This window comes from Dendrobates tinctorius, unplaced genomic scaffold, assembly GCF_039654945.1.
Source record: "Dendrobates tinctorius isolate UK_male_01 unplaced genomic scaffold, ASM3965494v1 ptg000015l, whole genome shotgun sequence".
In the NCBI taxonomy this organism is placed as follows: Eukaryota; Metazoa; Chordata; class Amphibia; order Anura; family Dendrobatidae; genus Dendrobates; species Dendrobates tinctorius.
Genome location: NW_027361683.1, coordinates 6507611 through 6528514, shown reverse-complemented (window position 1 = coordinate 6528514; position 20904 = coordinate 6507611). Strand labels below are relative to the sequence as shown.

General features: G+C 45.4%; 1 protein-coding gene across 4 annotated transcripts in view; it reads left to right on the top strand.

Moving 5' to 3' along the window:
• The window catches only part of CDCA8 (cell division cycle associated 8), a 58825-nt gene extending 39273 nt beyond the window's left edge, over positions 1 to 19552 (top strand). For all 4 annotated transcript variants that reach the window (XM_073562415.1, XM_073562417.1, XM_073562416.1 and 1 more), the window contains 6 exons: positions 3506 to 3585; positions 4502 to 4575; positions 12932 to 13030; positions 18788 to 18914; positions 18993 to 19079; positions 19255 to 19552. In XM_073562415.1, coding sequence (XP_073418516.1) covers positions 3506 to 3585; positions 4502 to 4575; positions 12932 to 13030; positions 18788 to 18914; positions 18993 to 19079; positions 19255 to 19290 — 503 coding nt within the window. In that variant the 3' untranslated portion in view covers positions 19291 to 19552. The remainder of the gene's footprint in view (positions 1 to 3505; positions 3586 to 4501; positions 4576 to 12931; positions 13031 to 18787; positions 18915 to 18992; positions 19080 to 19254) is intronic.
• Positions 19553 to 20904: the final 1352 nt, after the last annotated feature.

The window sequence follows — 20904 nt, the reverse complement described above, 5'->3', positions numbered from 1 at the left end:
CATATCTGCAGAAAAGTGGTATCATTAAAAACGTCAGCCCGGCACGGAAACAATAAGCCCACACCCGACCCCAGATCATAAAAAATGGAGACGCTACGGGTCTCGGAAAATTGCGCTATTTTTTTTTTTTTTCTAACTTTGGAATTTTTTTTCACCACTTAGATAAGAGGACATAGACATGTTTGGTGTCTATGAACTCGTAATGACCTGGAGAATCATAATGGCAGGTCAGATTTAGCATCTAGTGAACCTAGCAAAAAAAAACAAGCAAAAAACAAGTGTGGGATTGCACTTTTTTTGCAATTTCACCGCACTTGGAATTTTTTTCCCGTTTTCGAGTACACGACATGGTAAAACCAATGGTGTCATTTAAAAGTACAACTCGTCCCGCAAAAAATAAGCCCTCACATGGCCATATAGACGGAAAAATAAAAAAGTTATGGCTCTGAGAAAGAAGGGGAGGGAAAAATGAAAATGCAAAACCAAAAATACCCCTGGTCGTTAAGGGGCTAATTTACTGCGATAATGACCTTTGGGTTTTCATTGGCTGTAACTATAATCATCAACATTTAGGCTGTGTTCACACACAGCGTTTTTTTTAGCTGTTTTTACCGCGGTTTTCACTATAAAACCACTATAAAACTGCTAAAAATAAGCTTCCCAGTAATTTCTATGCATTTTGCACTTTTTGTGCACATTGATGCGTTTTTTACCGTGAAAAAAACGCATCGCGGTAAAAACCGCAGCATGCTAATTAATTTTGTGGATTTTTCCGCGGTTTTGGCTTCTTCCATGCGGTTTGAAACCGCTGCGGAAAAAAAAACACATCAAAACCGCCGCGGAAAAATAGGTGCGGTTTCTGGGAAGGGAGTCAGGTTTTTGAGCAGAAATTTTCTGCAACGTGTGCACTTAGCCTAACAGAAATAAACACTTGAAATAGATCACTCTGTCTGTAATGACTCTATATAATGAGATTCACTTTTTCTATTGAAGAACTGAAATTAACTTTTTTTTATGATCTAATTCAGTGAGAAGCACCTGTATGTATTTAGTGGTGACTGAAAGCCTGAGGCTGCTGGGAGGAGTAAAGTTCCTTCCCTGCTAGTAGCTAGGCTTTCAGTGCAGCGACCACACAGCTTTGGAATATTAACCTGCAGATTAACCCGATAGCTGCAGGGTTATTAGCATTTTGGGACGTGATTTATTCCCGTTATTGTGCGCCAGACATTTTTCTTAATGTTTTGTAACCGATAATGCTCTAAATAGTCACAAAAAAGTGAGACAAAAATAAAGAGCAATTTTTGTTTTGTGCAAATTCATGAACCTACATCCATTTTGATGAATTTAGTTCTAAAAATGGCAACAATTGCCATAAAGACTTTAAAAAAAAAAAAAAAATTTAAAAGCAAATGATGAATCCGTCCCCTTAGGTCTCTCTCCGTATGCTAGACTAGCCTAATAGGACTACTGGCAGGCGTAACCAGTAGAAACAGGGTGACAATATGATGGTAACACTGGAGTACTTTAAGGGGGGATTTAAAGGGAATCTGTCACCCCTTTTTTGAGATATCATATAATGATATCATTCAATTGGGTGTCACATAAGGATTCTCTTAGCACTTTTGCTTTTCCCTGACCCCGCACCTTTCATGCATAAATACCTTTTTTATATCGGTTCAGATGTATGTAAACTGCTACGGTCTGGACCGATGGGCGGGGCTTATTCAACTGCTCCCCCCTCCCTGTCTTGCTCTACACAAGAAGAAATGCGTAGAGCAAGACAGGGAGGGGGGAGCAGTTGATTAAGCCCAGCGGACCGGACAGCGGCAGTTTACATACATCTGAACCGATATAAAAAAGGTATTTATGCATGAAAGGTGCGGGGCCAGGGGGAGGCAAAAGTACTAAGAGAATCCTTATGTGACACACAATTAAATTATATCATTGTATGATATCTCAAAAAAGAGGTGACAGATTCCCTTTAATAAAAAAGAATGTGTATGCATTTTTGCTAATGGGATATATTTGCAGATATTTACAGAACATTAATGCCATTGTTTGATTATGGGAATATCCATTTAAAGGGGTTGATCCATGAAATATCACTTCCAGTTTATAGATCATAAATAAGGAATGTTTGATTTTCACGACTGGTAAAAGAATTGTCCCGTGAAGTTATGCACTTTAGTGCGCGTCCAGCTAATGTCGCAGAGTGCTGCCGGTCACACGTGCTCAGTCACTCTCTGCACAGTTCGGATTTCTGTAAGAAGTGAGGGAGCATTTGTGGCTGGCAGCGCTCCGCTTAGATGGAGCTGCATATTACTGTACGCATTGATCTATACACAAAAGACATTCAAGACTGGCACGTTGTCCCTATGAAGTTTTCCAATCAGAATCATTTTAAAATCAATGTAGAAAATGTGCAGTGAATCGCTTTCCTACCTGAGCGCTCATTGCACTCCTTCACAAATGCCTATTTAATTGACAAAAATGTTCTGTTTTGACAAAAACCTGTATTGCCCTGCTTATTAAAAAAAAAAAAAAAAAATAGAAAGCTAGAAACACAAAACACTGTGTGAGCATATATAAGCTCTAATTCAGAGCCATAAGGAAGCTGGGAGAGAGTAATTGGTATATGTGAGTATATATAGCAGTCCACAGAACTACATAAAATTTGAGAGGAAAATATTAGATCCATTAAGACTTTCTCCAACATGTAACGGATTTAATAACATGCAAAAATTCTCCACCAATTAATTACTCAACGCCCCTAACAAAATATAAAATATAACCTAAAAATGTGTCTAATATCAATATGTAAAGAAATGTAAATCAAGGAGGACATCAAGGGGATAACCAAAGTAATATAATTTATTAAATGGTCATCCATCCATACTGGTACATATGGAGAAAAGTTTGCTAAAAGACACATGCATCAGGATATAGATGGCGATTACACTCAGAATAATAAATGCCTGATGGAAAGAGACCTCTATTCCCCCTGAAAGATGCACCCTCAGCAATTGTAATGAATAATGTTGAAAAACTTGGTTTTATAATAATGGATGAGAAGTTCTCAAACTAGGCACACTTGATCAGACAACTAGGGTTACACAGACAAACGGGTATCTAGGCACGGTGAGCCTATATGCAAAAGTATGTCTGAACGGGGTTGTAAAGCACCATGTTGTAACCAAACACTACTACGGGGAGCTAGAGAAACCATGTGGAATACATGACTTGTGAAGATAGTGACACTTGCACAAGTACAGACAAAATGCATGTCACATGGAATATGCCCCCAAGTATAGCAAACGGGTCCCAGGTAATAAAGTGCATCAGCAAAACATCTACAGAATATGATGATCACCTGCAGTGTAGACATGAAGTTAGTATACATTCACTGGAGACAGGCAAATGGAAGGTGCAGAAGGCCTGGATTTTAACTGTGCAGATCTGCTAACAATAACTTATATATATTTTTCTTATTTATTGCTACATACAGCAAAGAAGGAAAAGGTCAAGTCTATTGAAGAAATGGTGGAAAATATTCCTGTGTCCGCTGTACTCAAACAAAGAACAAATGTGAGTGTTCAGTGCCTAATGCATCCTTTGTTCCGCACATTGAGGGTGTCCTCAGAAAGCATGAGGTGCTCGTCTTTGGGGAAAAGATGCCAAAGTCCACCAGCAGTAAATGATTTTAGCTGCTAGTAAAGTGATAAATCTAATGCTTTATTCTCTTGCTACATGTAATAGCTAAAATATACTAATTACTCCTCAATAGCATATAATTTTGATCAGAAATGCCTAACTTTTTTTCCACATCACAAAGTAATCACTGAGCCCTCATACTAACGTTCTCTTTGTACATCAGTCTGCCAGGTATGTACACCGCTAATGAATAGTCTTGTGACCTTTTCATAAATCCTTATTGAAAGTAGACATGTTTAGATTCCCTGCCAATGGTCTGTGGTCTTTAAGTTGCCACTGGCCATCTTTAAAACGTAAAGTGCTGCGGAATGTGTCAGCGCTATATAAATAAAATTATTATTATTTCATACACACAAGTTTCGGAGAGCAACCAATTGTTTCACTAAGTAGGGGTTGTCTCGTACTGTACCTTCAGGAGCACCACACTCCCCTTCCACTCAGCTTCCTGCTTGCCGGGGGGGAGACACACTGCTTCCGATGAGTGGTAGTTGGGACCAGTGGCATGCTGAGCCTCTGGCCTGAATTATGTGCTCTCCCGTGCTGCAAGCAATGATGACGTCGTCTCTGCCGCATTGGAGGAGTGCAGGGTCAGATACCGCAAGCTTCAGAGCATCGCTTCTATGTGCTGTGCTCCTTGCTTAGACTGGCCACATTAACTTAGGCAACAAATAATGAACTAAAGAATTAAAAATCCTTCCTTTCTTGAGAATGGTGCATACAGTGTCTTTTTTATTTTTTTTGTTTAATAATAATTCAAGTTACTAATCCATTTTTTGCTGTATTTTATCAGACTAAAGCTTCCACTAAAAGAATTGGCACTGCGAGGAAAGCTAGTGTTTCTGCCGCAAGTACTAGTTCTACGAGGTTAGTATGGTCAAAAATAATCCTGGTATGTATAATGTTCACAGAAAAGGTATAAAACAGCCTCGATCAAAGTGTGTGCAAACCAGAGTCCGGACCACTGGAATATAAAATACAAAGAATGGCAGCACTCCCATTCCAAAAAAATGAAAAACTATCAATTCCATGGTCATGTATATGGATGTCACGTACCCGCTTCTCAGCACGTGACCTGGGGTTGCTCCTGCAAGGGTTAATCTGTCTCCTCTCACTCAGCCCAGCATTCAACCTGTGTTCTATTCTGCAGTGGGAGCATAAGTCACACCCCGACACAGAACACACACCCCACTCATAGACGCTGCTACCACTCACCGAACACAAGGGCGATGAGTCACGAACGTACTACTATGTGCCAATCACCAGGAGCACACACTCTAAGGCTATGGATTCTTTTGACTCGCAACAAGGTTCAGACTTAAGTTTTAATATAAAAGGTACAGTGCTTACAATATAAAGAATATAAAAATGGAAATAAAAAGTGACATACAAATATGCAAAACAGCGATAAAATAAAAGGTAAAAACTTAACAGAAATATCGAACTTTGCATCCTGATTCTCTGTCCCCGAGGGAGGGGGGGATATGAAATGGAGCCCAACAGCTAGGCTGCCCTTCACTGTGAACCCTTTTCTTTGTGTGTAGGCCTAATTTATAGATGTGACTTGAGGATCCAATTTCTAGACCAGCCTGTCATGTTAATGTTCTAATTGCTGGTTTGTGACTGGACCATGGCTATTTTGCCAATGAATACATTATTTTTTTTCTCTGAAACTCTTTGTGTAACCTTTCTCATAGATAGTATCATTCTCCAATTGGCACCTCTTCTTCAAAGAGCTTGAGGGAGTGAAATGTTTCCACTTGTGGTTCTCAGTAAATCCCCCTGGTGAGATTGGAGAAAGGAGACTGCCTTCTCAGGACAACATGAGGTCATGACCTGTGTGGAGAGCTGCAGTGCAAGGACAGATGTTACGTTACTGCTGGTCATACATATACATATTTCACTACAATGGACTTAGAATAAAAACAGTTTTTCGCTTTATTGAAATGGGAGTGCAGCACCTCTTTTTTGCTTTGATGTATAATAGTTATACTTGCATTAGAACTGTGCTTTTTATAAAATTTACATCTCAATAGTGCAGGAAAAAGAAAAAAAAATGTATGTGTAAAAAAAAAAAAAAATATATATATATATATATATATATATATATATTTTTTTTTAAAGGGATCCTGTCATGTAAGAAAAAAAAAATGAAAATGCTATTAACCTTGGTTAATCTACGGCTGAATAGCATTGAGGACGCCAAGCACCTGCACTGAGAGCCGCGCTGTCGGGAGGAAATTAACTTTCTCGTTCGCCTTATTGGGGGACACAGAGACCTTGGGTGTATGCTGCTGCCACTAGGAGGCTGACACTATGCACAAAAAGAGTTAGCTCCTCCTCCGCAGTGTACACCCCACCGACCGGCAGAGAATTCCTCAGTTTAGCTTAGTGTCAGTAGGAGGTGGACACGGGGCTTTTATTAGACCCATATCTACCTCGTCGTGCGTCGTTCCTTTTCAGGTTCTACGGAGGGATACAGAGTGAAAAGTCACATCTGTACTCCCACATGGAGTCTGCAAGTACGGCGTGTACTGCCACCCCGTATCCTTGCAGTTCTCCGCGGCAGGACCAGCCAGACGGACGCCGACACCAAGACGTGCCAGCGACTCCAGGGGTCCTTGTCGCCAGTCTCCCTCCCACTCGCCTACCAGAGCCTGTCGGTTGGATGAGACGCAAAGACTTCTTCAGACAGGTAACGGATCGTGGATGGGTGAGTATTAGGCCCCGGCTTCATATTTATTTTCCTGGCTGCCCATTCCCGACGGTCACCTCTTCAATGGCACAGGGGACCCTGGTTGTAGGCGCTGCGGTCGCCACAAGGCTATAGGCAGCTCAATGTTGCCGGGCATCCCCCCCCCCCTTTCTGGGGACAGGGAGCACAGGGTTTTTTTCCCTATTGGGAGCGACTTGCGTCTGCGGCGTCCCTCTTTTTCGGACCTCCGCGCCGACCCCCTGCTGACAGGCGGCCGCCGCAACTAATTTAGGCCCCGGCTTCAGTTCGGGCCTACCGCTGCGTCGCGGCCACGCCCCCCGCCCCTTTCTTCTAAGCGGGCTTCTCTCCCGCTCTTCCCAGGCCCTCCCACCGCCTGTCCTTCACCTGCCCAGCCTGTCATTGGCTAGAGGGCGGTGAATCATTAACCCTGCGTGGTGCTCCGCCCTTCCTCCTCTCCTAAGGCGCGCTTTTTCTCAGGACGGCGCCATTTTCCCAGCCTGTTAGCCGGGCACCAACTCCTCACTGGACATCATCTTCTCCAGCTGGTTTTTTGTCAGGAGGGCTGTCGGCCGGATTTCGCTCTGACCTGCATCCACTGACAGGTCGCAGAGCATCGCTTCTGGGGACACCGGACCGTGAGTAGCTCTGCACTGCAGACTGACCCTTCTCCGCCCTCTGTCCCCCAACCTTCCGGCATTACCTCAGCTTTTCACTATGTCTAAGTCTGATCGTACCCGCTCTACCGCCCCCCCCTGCACTTTAGTCAAGTACTTTGCATGTTCTTCGTGCAATCGCAAACTTCCCTCAGGCCAGTCCACTCCCCTCTGCCTGGATTGTAGCAATCCAATTCAGCCTGACGCCGTCCAGGAGCCATCTTCGGCCCCAGGTGAGAGTGAGCCCCCCATGCCTGGCTGGGCCTCCTCGCTATCTCAATCAGTGGCAGACCTCACCAGGGTGTCTCAGTCCCTGGTGGCCGTTCTTGATAAGTTGCCCCTGGACTCTTCAGCAGGGCCAAGCAGGTCCCAAATTGTTCCATCTGAATCAGCCAGCGGTAGTCGCAAAAGACCCAGGCAAGATTCCCAGCCGGAATCCTCTCCTAGTCCCATCTCACCGCATAGCCCTTCTCACCAGCTTCCCTCTCGGGCCTCCTCTCCCGAGTCAGGGGAAGCGCTTTCGGACAGGTCATCTGAGGGGATTTTAGAGCTGGATTCAGACCAGGATGCAAGCATGAAGGTCACAGTGCAGGACCTCATTGCTGCGATCCATCATACCTTCGATATTGCTGACTCCCCTGCGAAATCCTCAGATCAGGAGGTTTCGTTCAGACGGGCAGAAACTCCCTCCAGGGTTTTTCCTTTCCATTCCCAGTTTGGGAAAATTTTTACCAAGGAAAGAAAGGATCCGACCAGACGCTTTCAAAGAGGAAAACGTCTCGGCATACTCTACCCATTTGCTAAAGAGCTCACGGACAACTGGTCGGCCTCTCCCTCGGTCGATCCGCCCGTGTCCAGGCTATCCAATAACACGGTTCTCCCGCTTTCAGGCGTGGCGTCCCTAAAGGATTCTAATGACAGGATTGTAGAATCCCTGGCGAAGTCTGCCTTTGAAGCGGCTTCAGCGGCGGTGTGTCCAATCTTTGCTTCATCCTGGACAGCAAAGACCATAGCCACGTGGGCAGACGACCTTCGGCAGGGCATCTTAGATAAGGCGCAACCGGAGTATTTGGCCAATCTCGCCAATCAGATCTCCCATGCTGGGGACTATCTTCTCTCCGCTTCCTTGGATGCTGCATCCTGTGCAGTTCAGGCGTCAAGCAACGTTATTGCAATTCGACGTACAATTTGGCTAAAGGCATGGCAAGCGGACTTGTCTTCAAAAAAGTCCCTCACTAACCTGCCCTTTCAGGGGGTGCGCCTCTTTGGGTCCCAATTGGACCAGATTATTAAGGACGCCACCGGAGGCACGAGTTCACTCCTCCCTCAGTCCAAGCCTCGCAGACCCCCACTAAGGCGTCAGTTTCGACCCTTTCGGACTTTCCGCCGTTTCAATACGGCGGACAACTCCTCCAGCCAACAGAGACCGCAGGCTCGCCAGGAGAGAAAGAAAGTTTCCTTCAGACCCACTCCTTCCTGGCGACCCCACTCCTCCCAGGGCAGACCGTTCAGATCTAGATCTGGACGGTCTACTTCAGCATGACTATCATCGGGCACGCGAGGGGCCTTTCCAATTGGGAGGTCGACTTCTTTCCTTCAGGGACGTTTGGCTGGCCGCCGTGGAGGACGCCTGGGTCAGGGAGGTCGTATCCTCAGGATACAAGATAGAGTTCGTCTCTCTCCCACGGGATCGTTTCTTCGAATCCCGGCCTCCAAAGGATCCAGCCTTGATCCCGGGGTTCTCTACAGCTATCACTGCTCTCCTCAGTTCCGGGGTGATTGTGCCCGTTCCCGAATCGGAGCGCTTCACGGGGTTCTACTCGAACCTGTTTGTAGTGCCGAAAAAAGACGGCGCAGTTCGACCCATCTTGGATCTCAAGCTGCTCAACAAGAGGGTCCGCCTTCGCCACTTCCGCATGTAGTCGCTTCGCTCGGTCATCGCCTCCATGGAGGAGCAGGAGTTCATGTGCTCAATAGACATCCAAGATGCCTATTTACATGTTCCAATTTTCTCCGGACATCAAAAGTTCCTGCGCTTTGCGATTCGACAGCACCACTACCAGTTTGTCGCACTGCCCTTCGGTCTTGCCACCGCTCCCAGAGTCTTCACGAAGATCATGGCTGCGTTGATGGCTTTGTTGAGAGTCAGAGGCCTCGTTCTTTTCCCGTACCTAGACGATATTCTGATCAAGGCTCCCTCATTCCAACAGGCTCACCAAAGTTTGTCAATCGTCCTGGACACTCTTTCCAATTTCGGGAGGATCGTCAACAGGAAAAAGTCCTGTCTGGTTCCTACCCAACGCCTGGTCTTTCTAGGTCTTCTGTTCGACGCTCGTCGGTCAAGGGTCTTTCTCCCACAAGAAAAGATTCTCTCTCTGCAGCAGGAAGTACGATCGCTGCAGACCTCGCGATTCCCATCCCTCCGTACAGCCATGAGGGTCCTGGGAAAGATGGTCGCGGCGATAGAGGCAGTTCCCTTTGCCCAATTTCACGCCAGGCCTCTCCAGCAGGCCATTCTGTCGAAGTGGAACAGGTCGCCTCGGTCCCTGGATCGCCCTGTCCATCTTTCTTACCGGATCAAGCGGTCTCTCAACTGGTGGTTGTCGTCACCTCTCATTCTATCGGGTCGATCCTTCCTTCCCATTCACTGGCAGATAGTAACCACAGATGCCAGTCTCCTCGGTTGGGGTGCTGTGTTCCGCAACCACACTGTTCAGGGTCGATGGTCGGATCGGGAATCAGCGCTACCAATCAACGTTCTGGAGATTCGAGCGATCCATCTTGCTCTGGTCCACTGGGAAAGGCTCCTCAAGGGACTGCCGGTACGGATTCAGACAGACAACGCCACAGCGGTGGCATATGTCAACCGCCAAGGGGGAACACGGAGTGTTTCAGCCCTGGCGGAGGTGTCCAAGATTCTTCGTTGGGCGGAGATTTCCGTTCCGACAATTTCCGCGGTTCACATTCCCGGCGTAGACAACTGGGCCGCCGATTTTCTCAGCCGCGAGGGTCTCGCGGCGGGAGAATGGTCCCTACATCCGGAAGTGTTTCATCTGCTCTGCCTTCGGTGGGGAACCCCGGATGTAGACCTCATGGCGTCTCGCCTCAACAGGAAAGTCCCACAATTCGTGTCCAGGTCTCGGGACCCTCTGGCAGTGGGCGCCGACGCCCTGGCCGTTCCTTGGTCCCAGTTCGAACTTCCCTACCTGTTCCCTCCTCTGCCTCTTCTTCCCAAGCTGTTGAAGAAGATCAAGGCAGAAGGACTTCCGGTCATTCTCATCGCCCCGAATTGGCCCAGAAGGTCTTGGTTCGCGGACATTGTCAACCTTCTCGCGGACGCCCCCTGGAAGCTTCCAGACAGAACAGATCTGCTGTCTCAGGGTCCGATTTGCCACCCCAATTCTCGGCCGCTCAATTTAACGGCGTGGCTGTTGAGACCGAGGTTCTGAAACGAGCAGGATTTTCCGACCACGTAATTCAGACCATGATCCGAGCCAGAAAGCCATCATCTTCCAAGATTTACTACCGTACTTGGAAGGCCTATTTCACTTGGTGTGAGACCAATGACGTCGCGCCCATGTCCTTTTCGCTCCCTTCAGTCCTAGCGTTTCTTCAGGCAGGATTGGATGCGGGGCTTGCCCTCAGTTCCCTGAAGGGTCAAGTTTCGGCGCTGTCCATTCTGTTTCAGAAAACGTTGGCTTCCCGTCATCAGGTTAAGACCTTTCTTCAGGGCGTGGCTCACACGGTCCCGCCGTACCAGGCGCCCGTGGATCCATGGGATCTTAATCTGGTTCTTGAGGTTCTGCAAGGTCCGCCCTTTGAACCCCTCAGGGATATTTCCCTTTCTCTCCTTTCTTGGAAGGTAGCCTTTCTGGTGGCCATCACCTCTGTCCGGCGCGTGTCGGAATTGGCAGCTCTTTCGTGCCGCTCTCCCTTTCTGGTTCTCCACCAGGATAAGGTAGTTCTGCGGCCTCCGCCCTCGTTTCTTCCGAAGGTGGTGTCCTCGTTTCACCTCAACGAGGATATCGTGCTACCGTCCCTTTGTCCGAATCCAACTCATCCCCGAGAGCGGTCCTTGAACAAGCTGGACCTGGTTAGGGCGGTAAGAGTCTATCTGTCTAGGACGACTTCCCTGCGAAAGACAGAGTCTCTTTTCATTATCCCTGATGGAGCGCGGAAAGGTCACCCGGCGTCAAAAGCCACCATTGCTCGCTGGATCAGATCGGCTATCCTGGAAGCCTACCGTGTTAAGCGTCGCGGAGCCCCTCCGAGTATCAGGGCCCACTCTACTCGAGCAGTGGGTGCCTCCTGGGCGGTGCGCCACAGAGCTTCCGCACTGCAGCTTTGCAAAGCTGCAACATGGTCATCGGTTCACACGTTTGTGAAATTCTACAGAGTCCACACCTACGCTTCGGCGGACGCCAGCCTAGGTAGACGGATTCTGCAGGCAGCGGTGGTGAGTCCGCTGGCCTGATGGAAGTTTGTTTCCCACCCCAGGGACTGCTTTGGGACGTCCCAAGGTCTCTGTGTCCCCCAATAAGGCGAACGAGAAAACAGGATTTTTGGGTTGCTTACCGTAAAATCTGTTTCTCGGAGCCTTCATTGGGGGACACAGCACCCTCCCATGTTTTACAGCTCCTGTTCTTACTTTGGTTGAATGGTTACAGTTGAGTTGTTTATGTTGTCAACCTATTCTGTTACTTCTCCTACTGCTTTCTCACTAACTGAGGAATTCTCTGCCGGTCGGTGGGGTGTACACTGCGGAGGAGGAGCTAACTCTTTTTGTGCATAGTGTCAGCCTCCTAGTGGCAGCAGCATACACCCAAGGTCTCTGTGTCCCCCAATGAAGGCTCCGAGAAACAGATTTTACGGTAAGCAACCCAAAAATCCTGTTTTTTTCCTCCTGGCAGTATCGGCCTTTGTCATATGCGTGCGACTTCAGTCACTGCTTGGTGCATAGGGAACACTGGTTGTAACCACACCCTGCCATTGACTGATATTCTTCTCTAATGCTGAGCTGGCTGTCAGTGCCAGGGCATGGTTGCTCAGTGCAGTAAGCTGTAGTGACTGAAGCTGCGCTGGAACACCTCTATGAATGAAAGCCTTAGGCTGGCGGGAGGGATAAAATTAATTTCCTTCAGAATGCTTTTAACCTGCAGAAGAACCTACATCTGCAGGTTAATAGCATTTTTTTTTCTTACATGATGGGTTCATTTTAATAAGTTTTATCCGAAAATTCTGCTTCACTTGTTGCCCTGCCTCGTTAAATCACTATCCGCTAGGCCACGGACCATAGATGCAGTTTCTTTTACCTTTATTCCAGAGCAGGATTCACATCTACACTGATCAGTATTATGTTGTAGTGTCATTTATTCGGTGTGCTGTCTGTCTTTCCATGTACTGTGTACGGTATAGGAGATATTACGGTGGCTAGTCTCCCCACCAACTCAGTCATTCGCACATTAGAGATGTGTTGTTCCTTTCTGCAGGCTGTTAGTCGTATAATGGCCAAATAGTGTTCCTCGTGTACATACACGACTGCTTGTTCTGAAAGGTTACATTAGTGTTGCAGGGAATTATAGAAGTGTGTGGAAAATGTATTCTTGTTCCTTTCTTTTTATATCTAGCTGCCTGGCCACTCCTGAGCCTTTTCTGTGTTTTGATGTTTTTAAGTTTCTTTATTTGTAATATGCCTTTTTGTTTGAATAAACTTTTTTGATATTAATAATTTTTTGTGGACATTTACTCCATGTTTTTGTTGGATTAATACATCCACTAGATAAGGATGCAGTCTGAATGGTAATGTTTAATACTTGTGAAACTCTATTTCTGATTATTAGTTTTTTTTTTGCAGAACAAGTAAAAGAACTCGTGCAGCGTCCTCTAACAGCAGACTGCAAGACTCTTCAGTGGTGGGATACACTCCAATGATCACACCTAAATTTGACACCAGGTAATTAAAATTCTATCACTTTTTTCCAGCTCATTTAGGAAGGTGCGTTATCCTGTAATATGATGACATTCAACCATTATTTTGGGCAGCTTTATTCCCTCAAAGAGCCCAGGTAAATTATTGCTATATAGTAATTGTGATCCCACACCTGATCTTGCATCAAGCATGGGGAAACTAGTAGCATTCTGAACATAACAGCCGCCAAGAAAACCCCATAGATTCCATAAAGTGTTGTGCATCTGTCCAATACTAAAAGAATTCTGTAGCCAGGTTTTTGCTCCCTCATATGAGTGCATCATGATGTTGGGGAGAGACACTGATTCCAGCAATGTGTCTCTTACTGTACAGTGTGCTACAGTTTTGATAAAATCACAGCTTTTTCTGCTACAATTATACCAGTTCTCTGAATGCTGAGCTCTGTATAACGCCATCCACACCAGTGACTTGCATTTTTCTGTTTGGCAGCTTTCTGTGTTTACTGTACATAATCATTGGTGGGGGGGCATAGTTGGACTATCTGGCAGCAGGTCAAGTAGTCCTCTAGTTATAATCTCCTGCAGATAAAACAGTGATTTTCTAAAAAAAAAAAATACACTAAGCAGCCCAGTAAGTTCCGTATCTCTCAGACTATAAGACGCACCGGACCAGAAGATGCACCTAGGTTTTAGAGGAGGAGATTAGGGGAAAAAAATTGAAGGAAAAAATGTGGTCAATTCTGTACTTAATATCCCCTATCCTGGTATATATGGTCCCCTCATCCCTTCCTGGTGTGAATGGCCCCTCTCATGCCTACCCTAGCAAGAATGCGTGACCCCCACCCCCATCCCGGTATGCAGAAATCATAAAACATTAAAAAAAAAAAACCCCCTAAACCATTACACTTACCTTTCCGGCGCTCCCTCGCAGCGTTCTGTTCCGATGCTAGCAACTGCTTTATGCTTGTAAGCAGCGCATGGCAGGAACGTCATGTGCTGCTTGCAAGCCGAAGGGCAGCTGCCGGAATACTCAATGCTCTGCACGCGGCGACTGTGCGCACAAACCATGAGTCTTCATTGCTGTAGCGAGCACAGTGTCAGCCGGAGACTTCCTGCTGCCGGCAGACACGTGTGCTGATACTTTAAGAGAAATACAGGTCATACATATAATATCAGACCCCATGTCTCCTCATCTAAATATGGTATACATTATCACATCGGTTGAATTTATAGGCATCATATATGCAAATTGAGATTCTGATTTGGCTTTTATCCCAAGTCATATTACAAGACTCAAAGGGTTGATTGTGACTTGTAGGATCGCTACTACCAACAGGTGGCGCTATAGAGTTCAAGTCCTCTTTTTCTCTGAAGAGGCAATTTGCATATTCATCATATAGAAATTTTTGGCAGTTGCATCTACAGTTGTGGCTAAAAGTATTGACACCCCTGCAATTCTGTCAGATAATACTCAGTTTCTTCCTGAAAATGATTGCAAACACAAATTCTTTGGTAGTATTAACTTCATTTAATTTGTCTTAAATGAAAAAACACAAGAGAATGAAGCAAAACATTGATCATTTCACACAAAACTCCAAAAATGGGCCAGACAAAAGTATTGGCACCCTCAGCCTAATACTTGGTTGCACAACCCTTAGCCAAAATAACTGCAACCAACCGCTTCCGGTAACCATCAAGGAGTTTCTTACAATACTCTGCTGGAATTTTAGACCATTCTTCTTTGGCAAACTGCTCCAGGTCCCTGATATTAGAAGGGTGCCTTCTCCAAACTGCCATTTTTAGATCTCTTCACAGGTGTTCTATGGGATTCAGGTCTGGACTCATTGCTGGCCACCTTAGAAGTCTCCAGTGCTTTCTCTCAAACCATTTTCTAGTGCTTTTTGAAGTGTGTTTTGGGTCATTGTCCTGCTGGAAGACCCATGACATCTGAGGGAGACCCAGCTTTCTCCCACTGGGCCCTACATTATGCTGCAAAATTTGTTGGTAGTCTTCTGACTTCATAATACCATGCACAGGGTCAAGCAGTCCAGTGCCAGAGGCAGCAAAGCAACCCCAAAACATCAGGGAATCTCCGCCATGTTTGACTGTAGGGACCGTGTTCTTTTCTTTGAATGCCTCTTTTTTTTTCTCATGTAAACTCTATGTTGATGCCTTTGCCCAAAATCTCATCTGACCAGAGAACATCCTTCCAAAACGTTTTAGGCTTTTTCAGGTAAGTTTTGGCAAACTCCAGCCTGGCTTTTTTATGTCTCAGGGTAAGAAGTGGGGTCTTCCTGGGTCTCCTACCATACAGTCCCTTTTCATTCAGGCGCCGATGGATAGTACGGGTTGACACTGTTGTACCCTCGGACTGCAGGGCAGCTTGAACTTGTTTGGATGTTAGTCGAGGTTCTTTATCCAACATCCGCACAATCTTGCTTTGAAATCTCCTGTCAATTTTTCTTTTCCGTCCACATCTAGGGAGGTTAGCCACAGTGCCATGGGCTTTAAACTTCTTGATGACACTGTGCACAGTAGACACAGAAACATTGAGGTGGAGATGGACTTATAGCCTTGAGATTGCTCATGCTTCCTCACAATTTGGTTTCTCAAGTCCTCACAGTTCTTTGGTCTTCTTTCTTTTCTCCATGCTCAATGTGGTGCAGACAAGGACACAGGATAGAGGTTGAGTCAACTTTAATCCATGTCAACTGGCTGCAAGTGTGATTTAGTTATTTCCAACACCTGTTAGGTGCCACAGGTAAGTTACAGGTGCTGTTAATTACACAAATTAGAGAAGCATCACATGATTTTTCGAACAGTGCCAATACTTTTGTCCACCCTCTTTTTTATGTTTGGTGTGGAATTATATCCAATTTGGCTTTAGGACAATTCTTTTTGTGTTTTTTTCATTTAAGACCAATTAAATGAAGATAATTCCAAAGAATTTGTGTTAATACTCAGTTTCTTCCTGAAAATGATTGCAATCTGACAGAATTGCAGGGTTGTCAATACGTTTGGCCACAACTGTACATAACAAACAGGAAAAATACAAAAACAGAACAAAAGAAAGTTTAAAAGTAAAGGAGCTGAGTCCTGTGCTCCCGGCATGAATTAGACGAGGGGATATCCTCTCTGAATACAGTGTCCAGTATTGTTGTTACATTGGACGCTAGTGGAGAGAGCTCCAGTCATATATCTAATATCAATTAACTGCAAGCACATCAGGACTTCTTTTCACGAGGTCCCATATGGGACTGTAGCCACTCAGACTCCTCCGCCGGATCCGTAAAGAATATGGAAGAGCCCTCGTGGACAACCTGCAGCCGGGCCGGATAGATCATGAAATACAGGACACTCCTTTCTCTGAGCTGCTTCTTGACCTCTATAAATTGTACCCTTTGCTTGAGTTCCATAGAAAAATCACGAAATATCGAAATCGTGGCGTTGTTGAACTTGATGGGACTTGTTTGTCGTGCCAAGAACAATATAGCATCTCTATCTTTACAATTGAGGAGTTGCGCCAGAAAGGGTATGGGTGGGCTGCCTGGGGGAAGCGATTTTCTAGGGACCCTATGAGCCCTTTCCACAGAAAATAGAGGACAATTCATCTCCCAGAGTGTCCTTAAGCATCCCTCTAGAAATTGCTCAGGTCGCTGGCCCTCAGAGCGTTCCAGCAGACCAATGATTCGGATGTTATTTCGGCGAAGTCTATTTTCAAGATCGTCTGCCTTTTGTCTCTAAGCATTTACAGAGTCAGCCACCTTTGTTAGCTTGGCCTCCATAGGTGTAGGATTGTCCTCGAAATGAGACACCCTTGATTCAACTTCAGTGATGGCCTGCATGTCCTGCCGGAGACGTCCCACCTCTGAGTGTATATCCTCTATTTTCCTGGTCAGGGACGTTCTAGTTAGGGATATGGCCTGCATTAATTGCTTGGATGCCTAAGAGTTATGTCTTCCTGGTCGCCACCTTCCTCATTGTTAGAAGCACGACCTTTACGCCGATCTCCAGCCTACGTAGTATGGCAAATTTAGTGAATATATACAATTAGAAAGTCCCCCTTCCTCCGATTCCAGAAGCAAAAGCACTGCCACAAAAGAATATAGGTACTTGTTTTAACTCAATATGGGGGAAGTGCAAGTAGATAATAGGGTGAAATGTTGATTATTGCGGCTGATTTAAGGCTATTGCCCAGGTCCTGTGCTGCAAGATGAGGTAATGTCACAGCGCCTGCAGGGGCAGCGGTAAGAGAACAGAGATCCCCTAAAATGGCGGGGCCAGCTATATTGTCAATGAGGGAACGCGGGGCTCATTTTTCAGAGCTCTCACCGCGCCTCCCTCTTGTATACCTCCGGGATAAAGTCGCACTACTCCAGCGGCTCCCCAGGGTCCGGAATCCACCGCTCTGTGCCTCCTTCCTGTCGGAGCACACAGTGTAAGATGGCCGCCATCCTGTACAGGCCCCGCTGTCTCGCCGGCGTCTCCTCCAAGCCCGACTCACTGGAACTATGTACTGCACTCCCTCAGGTACCGGAGTTCTCCCGAGGTCTAGGGAATTGCGCTGCCTGCAGATACATAACGCTTGGGGTATGTATAGCTCAGGATAATGCTCAGGATCCAAGGAGTTCTATCTGAGCAAGTCCTTCTTAGCTCCACAGCATCGCCAAGCCCCCATACTTAAACCTTTCTATTTGGACCAATAAGCAGCTTTTTTTTTTTTTTTTTTTTTTCATCTGTTCATCATAACTTAAGGGAGCACTCCTCCAATCAGTTTTTGGCTGTACTGTTCCCACACCCTGGCGCCTCTCAAATGAAGCAACAAGTCCTGTCAGCTCTGCACGCAATACTGTACTTACTTCAGCTGCTGGAGTCCCTGCGATCCCTGTTATTTCAGCCTCTGATGCATGAGTCTCATAAAACACCATGTAATCAATGTTCTTGCTCAACAGCGTAACTTTACTTAACATTAAAACAGTCTTTACTTTGGCAGTACAAATCCTATAGAGTCATCTTGCTTTCTTTCCCTGTCATCTGGACAGGCCCTGTTCTCTCTAGCAGCTCCCACTTCCCGGCAATCTCGGCCATATCTTTTGGACAGTCCGTGTCCCTCCTATTGTTTCCTGTCACTAGCTCCTTGTCAGCCACTTGTCCTGTCCCATCTGGGATAAATGCCAGGATCGCCATCTCAGCTAGTCCAGCTTCGGTCTTAGACCCCGGATTCTGCTTATGGATGATCTTGTCCAGCTGGTGCCCATTGACACTATTCTCAGCCTGGGGCCCCTTATTGCTACAACAGCTTTATCCCCACGGCCTATAGTCCTCTGCTCTCACTACTCACACATCCTGCTCTTGGGCAGGCTGCCCGTCTCACACAACCAGGAAGTATCCTTACTAAATACACCTGCTCTGTGTTGCCCCTACCATCTAGTTAACCCCTGTGCTGCCTATCTCCTAACCTATTATATGATTCTATCTCTAGGCCTTGACTCTATAATGCCCCCCCCCCCCCCCCGCTATTCTACACCTAAGCCTATAAACAGTACATGACAGATTATCTAAACATTACAGCACATGACATTACAATGTATAAACATTCATAAACAATGAGGTGCCGCATGTGACTGTGTGAACAGTATTCCGTAGAGAGGAGGCATGTGAGGTTCCCCGCCACCTCCTTACAAGTACACAGTGCTATATAATGTGATGACGGCAATATATTAAGAGGATAAAATCTTGGATGGGAGGAGGGCTTCTTTAATAACACAAATTTGTTTTTAAGGGTATTTAAAACTCCAGCACTTCGAACACCTGCAATGCGAGAACCGGTCTATACCTTCTCAGCCAATGGCAGTCCTTTAGCAGGAATGAGTGACTTGTTCATCAATTTACCTACGGAAAATGGAACGGTAAACTTTAACTGTGTATGCATCTCTAGCTGTGTCACCAATAGACTTGGACTTGAAACGTTATTTCTCTGCTCACAGAATATTCGTCTGACTGCTGATGACGTGGATTGTATAAACCTGCGCAACCTAGACAAGAAGACATTTGAAAAAATTAAACTTTTATCAGTAAGTATGCATTTTTTTTCTATCTTAAAGGGCTATTCACATGATTTGAATGTCATCCCCTTTATCTTATGGATAACTTCCTGGAGGAACCATTTTAAGTTTAATAGTTTATTAAAGCGATATAGTACAGTAAAATCTAATCTCATGTTTTTTTTTTCTGTTTGTTTTTTTTCAGAGTCGCCTGGAAAAAATCTGTAAAACACAAATGTAACAAATGCTGTCTTATTTGTTTTTATTAGGTTTGTTTTTTTGGACTGTTTTGAATACTGCTTTAAATATCTTTTATTCCCTGTATTTTATTCCTGTAGAATTACTGCATTGAGATACTTTTTGTTTGAGTTGTAACTGGTTTGCTTTATATCTTAACTCTTGTAAACTAATAAAAGGCCCACATATCAACTGGGCAAATGTTTGACAGTAATTTACTGGATAATTCCTTCGGTGAGGACTATAAAGCTTCCTTTTCAAAGAAATTTGTTTTGTCCACTTTTTTTTTTTTTTTATAAACATATGATATCATAATCAGTGTTTCTTGATTAATCAGCTGAGTGTTTAAATTACAACCAAGATTTATTTTTGGCTTTTGAATATACTAATCTTGTGTAAAGCCAACATATTTCTGAGGACCTTGGCATGCAGAGGGTGCAGGTACAAGGCAATCAGAGTAATACAAGTGGAAAATTGTTTTGTACAGTGGCCTGGCAATTCTATATTTAGGGCCAGTCCAAAACAGTGACCTATCCTTGGCATCATTTCTCAATATCAGACCTGTGTCTGATCTTCTGCATCCCCAACGCTCAGTTAAAGGGGTTGTCGAAACAAATAAGTCTGCATTCACCCTGTGTGATGGCAGACTTATGATTCCCCCCCCCAGTGCACACACTGTGTGCTGCGGGGGGGGGGTTCACTGGTTTCAGACCCAGGACTGGAGGGTATGTATGAGTTATACATACCCCCTGCTAGTGGGCGCAGCCTCGCTCTCCAAACCAGGGCTGTGGAGTCGGAGTCTGAGTCGGTGCTCATTTTGGTGGAGTCGGAGTTGGAGTCGGTATAAAATGGACCGACTCCGACTCCTAAAATATATAATAAATTGGGTACAGTAATTCAATGCAGGATGTGCTGAATATTTTTTCATAGGAGTTTGGGAAAGTTATGAAATGTCCTATAAATGGCTGTTATATTCCTGATCTAAGGCTACATTCACACACAGCGTTTTTCCTGTGTTTTTTGAGGATACGTTTTTCAGCTGCAAAAGCTGATCATCTTTTTAAAAAACTGCATCACCTGAAAGGTTTTTGAGCTCATAGATAATGTTTTCAATAGCAAAAGCAGATTAGAAATCTGCTCTATCTATCCATTTATCCATATCTGTCTATCCATATCGTATCTGTACCAAAAAGAATGAAAACCGGGTAGTACACCAATATATATTCTGTTCTATCTAAATATCTTGATTATTGGATCATAAAAATGATTAAATGTCTGAGGTTCACATTGTACTACAATAAATTTTTCACTTAAATATAAGCAATATGTGTCGGAGTCGAGGAGTCGGAATCGGTGTAAGGGAAATTGAGGAGTCGGAGTCACAGGTTTGGCTTACCGACTCCACAGCCCTGCTCCAAACACTTGCATGGAGCGAGGCTGTACCCTCTACTCAGCTGAGTCACTAGACAAGTCACTGCTCAATACAAGTGTATGGAGCAAAGCCTTGTCCACTGGCCTGGAGTATGTATAATGCATATATAGCCTCCGGTCCCGGGTCTGGAACCAGTGAATCACCGCAGCACACAGTGTGGTGGTGGGGTGGATTCAGAAGTTTTCA